The following is a 12,710-nucleotide window of genomic DNA, read 5'->3' on the forward strand; positions in this document are numbered from 1 at the left end:
TGAGAAGTGTGTTCAACATGTTTGAGAGGTCTGTGTTCCTAATGTTTGAGAGGTCTGTGTTCCTAATGTTTGGGAGGTCTGTGTTTCTAATGTTTCAGAGGTCTGTGTTCCTAATGTTTGGGAAGTGTGTGTTCCTAATGTTCGAGGGGTCTGTTCCTAATGTTTGGGAGGTGTGTGTTCCTAATGTGTGAGAGGTCTGTGTTCCTAATCTTTGGGAGGTGTGTGTTCCTAATGATTGAGATGTCTGTTCCTAATGTTTGGGAGGTGTGTGTTCCTAATGTTTGAGTGGTGTGTGTTACTAATGTTTATGTGAAGGTTTGAGAGGTATGTGTGACTAATGCCAAGGAAGAACGGAGTAAGATGTATGTCCACCTAATGCTTCTATTAAAAAGAGGCATTTGTTTCTTGGGAGGGGGCAAGGGGAATGTGCCTCTGACATCTCATTTGTTTTCTACCATCTGCACGGGAGGAATATGTCTGGCAAAGCATTCATTTTTTGCTCTTACCCTCTTTTCATTTATCCATGCTCTCCCTTGTCAGACCGCCGGTCTCCCCTCGTAGTGAGGATCCACCCTCCGAAAACCACCATCTCCCAAGGTGGTGAAGCGACTCTAAGATGCCAAGTGAGCGGGAGCCCACCTTACTATTACTATTGGTCTCGGGAAGACGGCCGCCCTCTGCCTGGCAATGCTCAACAGCGAGATAAAGGTAATGCATCAAAAGGCACCTCACATCATCAATGCCAGCGTGATCCTCAACACATCATACACAAGTTTAATGTAGCAGTGTTGATCGTATGTCAAGCCATGCAACCGTGCTTCAGAATGCCCTCTAGAATGAATTGTAAAGTTTTTATCTTGGGTTTTAAATATATAGATCTAATTATGTGCCATGTATTAAATATTTGCCTTAAGTTTAACAATTGTAGTTGATCTGCTACGCGTGCTTCTTTTCATTTTAAACTGATTTGATGCTTCGCAGCAAAAGTTTGTTTGCTAGGAGAGTGCATATAAGGTGAGCTGCATACAGTGTGTTACCTGGAAAGCCATGCATTGTCGCTGCACCTTCTTGATGCGGTCTTTGCTGTTTATTTCATATCCATTAACTTCTTGTAGGGGAGGAGCTGCACTTTTCCAGGTTACAGCCTTCTGATTCTGGTTTCTACATCTGCACCTGTCGTAATCTGCAGTTTGCCAACACCAGCCGAGCAGAGATTGTTGTGGCTGGTGAGTGTCTTCCGGGGGGGTTGGGGGAGGAGACCTCGTGATCATTATTGTAGAAATATCCGCAATTTGATTATCTCTAGGATGCCAGGCATGTCTGCAAAGATTCTTGCACTGAAAAGATGAAGCCAGAAAAAAGATATCAATGGGTCCTACTTATACTTATATTTATTGAAGCATCTAGTTTGCATACTATTAGCACTGGGAACAATACAATAGCCTTGAACATGAGAACAGGCGAGACCTGCAGGTATACAGAGGAAATCATGCGCGGATTAGATTTCCATAATATAAAAACTTTAGCCCTTTCACTGGATTCTTTAGGACTGGCAGGTCATTTTTAAATAAACCTGTACTGTCTTATAGAACGTAAATGAAATGATCCTAACTGAATCTGTAATGAAATAACAAAGACGGTCTTATTCTCCACTCCAGCTGCCCCCAGCAGACCGATCACTGTGACCGTAGAAGAGCAGAAAGTGCAGAATGTACGCCAAGGTTCGGATGTCACCTTCATCTGCACAGCAAAGAGCAAGGTAAGGGGGAGGAGAGTCGCTCGTACAGAAGGAGAGTCGCTCGTACAGAAGGCGAGTCGCTTGTACAGAAGGAGAGTCGCTTGTACAGAAGGAGAGTCGCTTGTACAGAAGGAGAGTCGCTTGTACAGAAGGAGAGTCGCTTGTACAGAAAGAGAGTCGCTTGTACAGAAGGAGAGATGATTGCCTTTGTGAATTTGATAAAGGACGTTCAACAAGTGGTTTCCATCTGTACCCATTAGATCAGAGCCTGAAAATGTTACAATTAGAAACATGTTTGCAAAGTGATGCAGTATGTGCGGAAGAACATTTACTTCTGTTTGCCACCTAAGCAAAGCTTGGTTCTTGTCATCATCGGTCATAAGTCTGTTACAGTTTAATATTTCTTGTCCGCAAGACATGGACACCCTTCTCCAAAGTTCATTCTTAATTATTGTTTTTTGTTTCCCCCCGCCAATCTTTGCCCATCTGCATTCAACGATTATCAGTCTCCAGCCTACACCCTGGTGTGGACACGTCAGAACAATGGCAAACTCCCTGAGAGGGCGATGGACTTCAATGGCATCCTGACCATCCGTAATGTGCAGCCTGAGGACGCCGGCATTTACATCTGCACAGGCTCCAACATGTTTGACATGGACGAGGGCAATGCAACGCTCTACGTTCAAGGTTGGTGAAGGCATCACCATTAAATCCCCTCCATCCTCCGCTCCCACTTGCAGTGCATGGTGCTAATGGCCTCTTCACCCACCCCCTGCTCTTCTTTTGTCCCCTGTTCCTTCCTGCTGCTTCACAGACCCACCTTGTGAGGGTCACATAAGCTTCTAGGCTTTTGGCACTGGCTGTGCCAGCATTCACCTTTTTTTGGACTCATCCGCAAGGCCAAGTGCTGAGCTGTGACTCCAAAGATTTTCTATGCATGTTGGAATGAAGTCCTCCTGTATTCCCTGTTTTATTCTGCATGCGATCGTAAGACTGACCTGAGATGCATAATCAACATCATCCACTAATAAGATTGGACGTTTATGCTGCCTGGGCCCAAACAATTGGGGGGAAAGGAATAGGGGAGGTGATTTAAAGAAAGTGTGCATCCTCCCCCATAGAAATCCTTTCTTCTTAACCAATCAGACACCTTCTTGCTATTGCTTCACAACCAATCTAAGTTCAGCTTGGGCTGCTGCCGTTTGCATATTGAATCCATAATTGGAATGAGCAACTTTCTGCTACAGTGAAATCATCTTTTTGAGTTTAATTTTTTTTTTTTTTTTTTTTACATAAAATGTGGTTTGTGTTTTTAATAAATATAAACTTGAAGTGAAATGTTCTTATAATTATAACTATAATAGTCAGCATCACAGCTACCGGTGTGACAGATTGTTGTAACTTTTTAGTATTTAGTTCAAAACACTGCTTTGATCATGTTTATTCACTTAGTGCCTGCAGTTATATAGAGTGCTTTATTTTTGATTGACGTGCAATCCTGGCAATGCTGTGATACACAGGAGGTGATGAGTATAGGAGCAGTGAGACCTGAGGGTCCACCAACTCACTGGCAAATACGGGATACTGCTGATTAAAGTGCTTGGTGAACCACTTAGTTACACATGAGCATAATAATAATAATAATATAAACTAGTACAGATCTTCACAATGCCACTCACCTTGATTGTAAATCACAGGATGTAATACAGGCCTGTCGAGCCCATTCTGTATGCAATGCCAATTGATGTTGTTTCTAAACCTTTTGTTCGGTCTAAAAATACAGAGTGAGGGCAGATTATTCAGAGCTTTATATGACGACATGTGGAATACATTGTCTCTAAGTGGCTCAGTAACTAGTACTGCACTTTGTTGTTGGAATATGTCACTGCTGTCAGAAATGTTACAGCCTTTTTTTCCGCCAAGTCCTGATTAATACTTATAATAATGTCCGTAATCATAATTAGAATAGTAACATTATAATACTGTTCAGAACAATTGACTGAACTACAGAGTGGCAGCATATGTGGGTTCTTTCTCTCCCAGGCCTGAATTCCCTAACGGAGCAGCAGAGCAGCGCTGTCACTATTTCAAACTCCTTGGTGATACCACCTCCTTTCCTTTTCCCAGTGTCTTGTAGCAAACGTTGCTTGTTAGATAACATGTAAATCCAGGGGACAACCATTGAACCAAAATTGCCCAGGCACCATTTCACTGTCCATGATCTGTGTGTATTACCCTCTTTTCCTGTGGACACCTTTAAATTCCAGTTGTCATGTTGACTGCACATGGTTTCTGTACATGATGACTTGGGTTTAACCTGTTACCGGTGAATTATCTCTAACATAAAGATGTTGGTGTTGAGTACCACTGTTGGTGCCTGTCGTACTCGGTGAAGGTATCTAGTGATTCTCATCTTTCTTCCCTTTTGAAAGTGCTATATGTTCTCAGGAGAAAAAAAACCCAACTCATTCTAGAACTTAAGTCAACATGTTCCCAAATCTAGAAGGTGTGTGTTACCGAGTAGACTAAAATCTAAAGAAAAAGCTCCTGATAAATGGGAAGTAGTGGCTGTCTTGGTAATAGCCGCAATGTCCCCCAATATTTATTTGAAATGCTGCTGAATAAGTAGATGTGGAAAAATCTCAGCACGACAGCTCCCCAAAATCTCAATGAATACTTTTGGACTGTTTGGAGAATAGGGGTTTAACTGACATCCAACATTCTCCATCGCAATCCAAGGATCTTCCATGGATTTGAACAGCTCGGCTACTGTAATTTACAGACCTTGGGTGTCAAATAAGTAGAAGTATTGCCGAAATGATGTGCGCTCAGTCTTGTAGTGATGGAGACTGAATACCAAACCAGGTTGCAATTTTGCTACTTTATGCAAGTCTGGCATACCAATCGAAGAGTAGATCCTTTGATTTTAATGCAGAGTCCAAATGTATGAAGGTTTGGGAACTTGAGTTGTGAAATTTAGTGGGCGATCACGGGATTGATGTGTGCTATCACCTTCGTGGATCCCAGTATTAGTTTCTAGAACTAACCAAACAAACCAAAATAAAATCCACTCCTGAGAACTCGACAATCTTGTACTCAATACTATATCCCCTGCGGTCACTTTCTGGGCAGTCTTGGATGGAGGAGATTAAATCAAGCTGGAGGGCTCAATGGAGGGCTAATCATTTGAAGTGGATTTGATGTGTTGCGCTTACCCAGACATTAGGGCTAGTCTTTGACGTGGAAGAGCCCGGCATGATACCCAGTAATGCACAGACTGCAAAATCTCCTGACGCCCCTGTGTAAACTTTGCAGCTGATCTAGACTTCTCTGCTTCATTCTGCCACCTTTTCGCCATCTCTTTGCTGCAAGGCGAAGGCAGGAAGACATTTGTACAATACTGGAAAGATATTGTAAGGGCTGGAAATCTGTATCACCAACTTCATGCTTGTACTTTCTTTGTGGATTTCTGACATGGCCAGTAACAGTAAAAAGAGTCAGATTCAATGTCTTTGTCTGTTTAAAAAGTGTCCATCCTAAAGCTAATAATGGAAGGATTCACGGGAAAAATACAGGGGTCTCTGTATCAAGTGAAAAGATGGCATTTGTCCAATTAAATTAACAGTTTTGAAGAATTTAATGAGCTACTTTGAACATATATTTACCCGCTCCTGTTAATCAGTGACATGGGGAGTGATTATAGACGTGATGGAGGAGTCACAGGACACATAGTAAGGGATATATATAATTCTGCACCTCCTCTTGTGTAATGTACCTCCCTGTTTGAATTGAAATCCACCAGATTTGAGGTGACATAACCTGGGTGGGTAACAATCTGCAGTAAAAGTAACTTGCTGTTTCTTCCATGTCCCATGGATACTGTTTTATTATCAGGTTACATAGACTTAATAGTCATTTTACAACGCAGAATAATTATTAAAAAGAGGACACACGTGATGTTGGCATTTTTAGTTTACTCTTTTTTTTACTGCAATAATAGAGTTGTGTAATAGCATTAGAAGAATTATCTACCGAGCCAAAGAAGCCCATGTAAGATTTAAGCAGTGACATAACTTCTGCATGGTTCCAAAAATCACAATGTGAAAAGCCTGTAGGTTAAAAACAATCTTCACGTTCCATTAGTTTGAGCTCAGTCCTGGATGTGTTAGAGTGAAACTGCTTGGAAATAGAATTGTATGCAATAGAATAGTACTCTTAGAGGCCTCGGAGTGATGCCAACATATTATGGATGACAGATTAATGCCAAAAAGTAAAGGCCGCAGTTTATTGCAGCCTGGTTTATCCTTTCTTACAGCAAGTGTTTGAAATGGGGTTTGAGGCTCTGCATGAATGAGTGATTTCTTTAGCCTTTGAGGTGTTTTAATATAATTCAAGTATTTTCACAGTATTAAAAGTATTGATTGTTGAATGGCTTATTCACTATTACAGACCTCGAAAAGAAATGCCTTGCCAGTTTAAATCCTGGCATGGCTGCAACATTCAGATAACATTTAAGATTTAAGATAACTGTTCAGGTATACAGTAGTAATAATCAATACTATATGACTCTCCCCTATTTGTGTGAGTGAATTCCCATGATTACCTCATTAGAGGGCAATGAAGATGTGACTTACAGAGGGAGCCTGGAATAACCAAAGCCGGGATGCTCTCAGGATCAGTGTGTGTGCAGACACAGGACTTAGCCAGACTAAAGATCCAGGTGTTTGAATGTGTTTCCCTCTGGTTTAAGAGAAACGGGTATTGTGAATAATTTAACTGGTTACTGTATATATTCTACCTGACAAATGGTTAATTAAAAAGAGGTGTTGCAGTGTTGAGCAGAGGGGTATGTGGAAAGCTATAGAGAATTGCAGATAGAGAATTGGAGATGATTGGAGATGATAACCCAGGAGTGGGCAACTGCAGTCCTCAAGGGCCACCAATGGTCAGGTTTTCGGGATATCCCAGCTTCAGCACAGGTGTCTCAATCCGTGGCTCAGACTATCCCTGAGCCACTGATTGAAACATTTGTGCTGAAGCAGGGATATCCTGAAAACCTGAACTGCTGGTGGCCCTTGAGGACTGGCGTTGACCCCTCCTGTGTTAACCCCTTTGCTGACAGGTCAACAACGCATATCCCTATTACATGTAAAGCTGCTGGTCCCTGTAATGTGAAGGAAGGAATTGCATCTAAGTGAGCCAGCTTTGCTGCTGGAGGATTATGTATCATATACAGTACTGTACGGATCCCCAGCAGCAGAGGTTCTAACTTTGTGGTGCTCTTGACCCAAATCCAGGAAGACACTCGCCTTTTACTTGACGTTGGTTGCTTGAAAGAAGCATCAATATACAATGTGTATTTTATGCATAGTTTGGTGTATTTATACTCGCAGTTTGTGTCGTGTTGTGACCCTGTATATAAGAAACAGCACAGAATTGTAGTTTGGGATTTTCATTTGAATAAAGCTAGTTTCTTCTCAGTTTTTCATGGTTTATTTTCTAGTGCCAGAAGACTTTAACATGACTTACAAAGCACTGCTTTCCCTTTTGACCAGTTAGTTCTGTACTTGTTAATGTGTGACACTGTACAGTAAATAGCCATACACGAGAGGGCTGTACAGTACATTAAGGGCAACACTGCAACATTGTTAAACAAAAATGCTGTGAAGGTTGAATGGCTACAACCCTTTCAATAATGAGTAAGGTTGAACAATGAAAGAAGTTACCTACTGTAGGAATCTTCCCATGTGAATACTAAATGTGTTTCTATACGCTTATTGATCACATGTATACGTCTGTATTCATTCCATTAACATAGAAAAGTAGCCATCCTATGTGAACTGATGTTTCCTACTTTGCAGATATTTCACACACGCACAAATCCAAACCAGTGAAGAACGTCATTGCATGTACCGTTCTGTGCTGAGAGATGCCCGCTTCTTGGGGATGGAAAGATCTGGGAAATTCCGTATCATTGTTTCCTCCCTTAGTGCGTTTCTAATACCTGGTTATGTACAAAGGTTCTGCTGTTCAGATGGCTGAATAAAGACCATTCTAACTTGTTTGCAGAGACGTCCCAGACCCAGATGTTTTATGGACCGTTTGAAACCTTTGAAGGACACAGACCACCACCGTGTAAGTTGGCATGGAGTGGTCACGCCCATTGTGCACTTAGGCTGCTGCATGCCAAATCAAACTGCCTCTTTCACATCCTTTATCAGCACCTGTTCACCACCCACACACAACCTTTATCACCCATCTCTTTCTCCTTCTTTACCAGGCTGCTCCCTGCATGATGGGGCCGCAACTGCACATGTATTCTGTGTATTCTCCAGTGTTCACACAAGGCTGAGGCTCAGCAGCACACAATGACTGGACATTAATACTGCATGTATATTCTAACCCTAGTCTCTACAATGCTGTATATGCAAAACGTATAGCTTTCTATATACCACTGCGTTCAACTTTTCAGCAATCCGTTACATATCAAGACAGATGAATTAAATGGATATGTAACTGAATTATTCTAGCACAGAGAACTTGTATGGTTAATCATCGTGTCCAAACACAGTGGCTGCTGCTGAGCCGATGTCAGTGTTTGGAATGCTTCGTCTTGTTTAGCACACGTTGTGTGACCGCTCAGCCCCACTGACTTATGCAAGAGTAGATGGCACAGTAACGAGCACCTGGCCATAACAAGGCAACAGACGCACTATATTGGTTGAACTATCTTACATCATTTAAACTCCTAAGCAAAGGTGTAAGGATAGGATAGCCTCAAATCAATGGCCTATTATTTTATAAAGTTTATCAAACTAGCTGAAAGTTACAGTCCACTTCACAGAAAATTAGCTACCAATGTTGTTCCAGTGGGACTGTTCTATAGCTGTGCCAGCATAGCTGCCACAATGTGTTGTGTTTAAGTGAAAGCTAACAAGCTGCTGTTTGTAGGCAAATGTTTTTCTCAAGCAAGTTTACTGAGCATCTGTGCAAGACGGGGATTGCTACAAAACAGATGTTATGCCCTATCATTTAATGTTTATACAATGCAAACTAGAACTTGTGAGCACAGAAGCAATGTTATGCAGGAGAATAGGGTTATGGAGAAAGTATAGCAAAGTATTTATTATTTAATGGTATAGAGTCCTGTGAACTTACAGCCGATACTAAGATAGCCGCGACCTTGTGTTTGGCATGGGTGGAATCTATCCTGGACTCCCAAGGGCAGGTTAATTACGACTTAAGTTGGTTAAGTCGCAGCTTAAGATAGCTCAGTGACAGCTGTAAGCAGCATTTCACTCCAAACCGAAGTTAAAAAAAATTATCCCAAATTCTCTTACATTAAAGCCAATGAGTTACTCACATGGTGGCTGGGGAAATGGCCACTTTAATCCATTTATTATTAAATAGTGAAGGGGGCCAAGTGTAGATCTGTGTGGCCCCTGGGATTTCTGTTGTCCTTTATATGTTGTTTATTCATATTCTATTACTTTGACATTTTTCAAACTTGAGGCTAATACACAAATCATATAGAGCAAAGCTGTGTAGGTAGAAGGTTCTTTTAATTGTTATTAAGCATGTGTCATTCATTGTATATAGATGCACTACCTACTCATCTTCTATCCCATTGCCTGAATTTATCATGTAAGTTATTACGTGTGTAAATGTGTGTTCCTGTGACTGCTCTTCATCCTACACCACAGAAAATCTATTAACCACAAACTTGATTTCCAGCAGAACCAGATGGATAACATCCCAATGTGGTCCCTGACGGTACTGGGTCAATTATTGCCAGAAACCCATCATCATCTGCTCTAACTCGATTTTATTTTCAGGAATTGTTGCTAAACCTACTTTTCTTCCCACAAGACTTTTCTTTTGTTTCCCGAGAGTTGGTTCCAGTGTGCATGTAGATATCCGCCTGGACTTCATCTAGACTGGGGGAAACTTATATCTGATGTGGTGAATTGCTACCGTTATGTGTACAATTATAACGGATTATAGCAATCTACTTCTAACATTTTCAGCACCTCGAGTGCGCTGGAAGAATTGTTAGTGCAGTGGTTTAGTGTGATCTGCATGTAAAAGGAGAGAGGTTCAATGTATTGAGGGTAGAGATGCATTGGCGGATCTGTTGCTTTATAATATAGGAACGATCTGCTTTAGGTCAAGGCCATGAGATATTGGAAGAAATGTGTGGAAAGCATCCATCACCTGAATATTTGGGTGAAAATTGACTTTGGCATCTGAGTCGATCTCTCCATTGAAGTGTACTTAACAGTATGATGAGTATAATCTGTTTTCCACCTTATCATAGCCGCGGCAGGGACCCCACCCACTGCTGTCATCGAACCCAGGCAGTTGACCGTCCAGCAGGGTCAACCAGCCGAATTCCATTGCACAGTGTCTGGGAACCCACCTCCAACGTTGGAATGGACAGGTTAGTGGCTGTGCAGAAACACGTGAAGGAGCATAAATTAATCTAAGCATCTAAAATTGAGAATACAAGTATTGGATAAGATGATTGCAAGAATACTTACCACGCTCTGACTGGCACCACTGCCAGCTATCAGTTATCTTATTCCTTATCTTCTCATTTCAATCTCTGGCAGGTGGACAGAATGGTGGGATCTCTTCCAGAGCCATCATTCAAGGGGGCATCCTGCGCTTCACATCGGCAGAGGCCTCCGATGAGGGACAGTACACCTGCCGCGTGCGCAACACTGCAGGACAGCACTTGGCCAGAGCTGAACTCCGGGTGCACAGTAAGTAGCATGACGAGGAGTAAAGGGAGGAGAAGAGAAACAGCTGCCCGTAAGAAGGGCTCCTAAACATATCAGGACAAACCCGCCCATAATTACACGGTCACTGTTAGCACTTATTTCTCTGTTGATACTGATCCGTGTCTATTAGAATTCCAGGCTGCTTGAGTTAGCACACCTTTCACCTCACTGTCATGGTGCATTAGTATAAAAGTTGGAGTCTTGTTTTATTTAAACGGTATGTACATTTTACTGCTTGTTCATCTGGCACTGCAGAGATTAATAAACTCAATATATTTTTCCGTTGCATCTCTCTGGTGTGGCATTTTCATTCAAACGAATACCACACAACTATGCCTCTGTAGACTAAATGGGGGCATCCAATTTTTGACCAAATTACATCCATAGATTATGATAAGACCCTCCTCCTAAACATTAAGCGTCTTCTAAATGATCCGACTTCAGTGAATCAGATGGAAAGAGCTGATAAGACTGAGCTGGCATCTCTGTTTGACCATGCAGGTGGGAGCTTGCCTAGTGTCCAAGTGAGCCCTGAGCGCACGGAGGTTCGGGAAGGAGAGATTGTAAAGTTGTACTGCAGAGCCGGAGGGACCCCCATTGCCACGATCTCCTGGAAGAAACAAGGCGGAAGCTTGCCATCTCAGGTAAAGATGGAAAAACAGGTTGGCAACCAATACAAGTGTGTTAAGGAAGACTTCCTGGCACATTGATATCTGTCACGCTGTAACACTTTGGTATTATAGAATAGTATTATGTGTGTTAGCTCTCAAATTATTTGCATTTCCTTTTCCATTCTGATTAATCATTAATACCGTCACAAAACGACATAACACTTTCAAAAGAAAAAAGCATGGGAGAATCATCCCAAGAGATCTTACGGGACAGTCAGAAGCACACAATTCGCATTGAGTACTTCTTCTGTATCCTTTTTTTCGCTTCTTTTGAAGGTTAATTTTATTGTCCTAGGTCAGGGGTGGCCAACTCCAGTCCTCAAAGGCCACCAACAGGTCAGATTTGCCCTGCTTCAGCACAGATAGCTCAATCGGTGGCTCAGTCATTGACTGAGCCACCGATTGAGCCATCTGTGCTGAAGCAGGGATATCCTTAAAATCTGACCTGTTGGTGGCCTTTGAGGACTGGAGTTGGCCACCCTTGTCCTAGGTGGACATGAACGACCTTTGCTACAAGCTTATAGGGCACAAAACGTCCCTGGCAACAGCAGGGCAAACTGATTACATGATCTTTTTACCCAAATTTCCATCACTACCCTAAATCTTCTGCAACCTCCCTCTCTACTGTAACTGGCTCACTGTGCGCCTCTTATCTTTCTCTTCTCTGTTGGTGTGTCTTCTCTCTTTCCCCTGCCTGCCCTCTGTCTCTGCTCAGGCTCTTACCTCTTTTGGTTTCCTTCACTTTCGAAGCAGCAGCCTGGAAGCTATTCAAAGGCGGATTCAGGAGCTTCAGGTATCTCGCTGTGTGTCCTAGTCCTGCTTTAGTCTCTATTCCAATATCAACAGACCAAAGGGGGAGGGCTGACCCCCCACTCAGAGCCGGATTACCCAGGCTGAACCGCATTCTTGCGCTGATTTGCTTTCACTCTCAGTAGCATCTTGAGAAACAGAATTCATTATTCATGGAGGTCCAAGGTTCCTGTAGATTTGTCATCCAGCCGTCCCACTTACTGACCATTGTCCTTTTAATAATGAAGGAGTTGGGACAAGGAGTTGATTCAGTTCACATGCGGTTTTTTTTCTACAAAGCAAGTGTCTTAAAATAACATATCTCACTTACTTTATATAGCCAGAGGAAGAGGTTTTTACACATTGAAACATTGGCATAAACAAATGTGCTTTATTTACAGTTTGATTTACTTTTCAAATGCCTGGCTGTTGTATTCCTGTTTCACTAGTGATTGGGGGGTTGATTCTGCAGTCCGCACCCATTAGTGGCACCGTACCAATTCTGTTTTTATATGACACAATTGCTTTCTGACAGCCGGCCGTACCGTGTTTTCCCTTAACTGTTAACCCCTGCGCTGCCAGGGCACAATGTTGCTGGATCATCTGCCAGTGAAGTGGTAACGGGGGAAATAAAACCTCCCTTTCCGTTTGAACTGTACTTGGAGCCTGTATGACACATGTGCATCTCACACGTGCCAAGTTCCCATAGCTCCTCCTTTATAGGTCATC

The 12,710-nt window shown here is 42.4% G+C and overlaps 1 protein-coding gene across 10 annotated transcripts in view; it reads left to right on the top strand.

Annotated features, from left to right (window-relative positions):
• The window catches only part of HSPG2 (heparan sulfate proteoglycan 2), a 191,114-nt gene that overhangs the window by 128,817 nt on the left and 49,587 nt on the right, over positions 1-12,710 (top strand). For 9 of the 10 annotated variants that reach the window (XM_075605833.1, XM_075605836.1, XM_075605834.1 and 6 more), the window contains 8 exons: positions 541-708; positions 1,116-1,226; positions 1,659-1,759; positions 2,245-2,425; positions 7,808-7,873; positions 10,056-10,178; positions 10,351-10,503; positions 11,023-11,165. In XM_075605833.1, the coding sequence (XP_075461948.1) occupies positions 541-708; positions 1,116-1,226; positions 1,659-1,759; positions 2,245-2,425; positions 7,808-7,873; positions 10,056-10,178; positions 10,351-10,503; positions 11,023-11,165 (1,046 nt within the window). The remainder of the gene's footprint in view (positions 1-540; positions 709-1,115; positions 1,227-1,658; positions 1,760-2,244; positions 2,426-7,807; positions 7,874-10,055; positions 10,179-10,350; positions 10,504-11,022; positions 11,166-12,710) is intronic. The other variant, XM_075605838.1, reaches the window with a different exon arrangement.

This window comes from Ascaphus truei, chromosome 6, assembly GCF_040206685.1.
Source record: "Ascaphus truei isolate aAscTru1 chromosome 6, aAscTru1.hap1, whole genome shotgun sequence".
Taxonomy (NCBI): domain Eukaryota; kingdom Metazoa; phylum Chordata; class Amphibia; order Anura; family Ascaphidae; genus Ascaphus; species Ascaphus truei.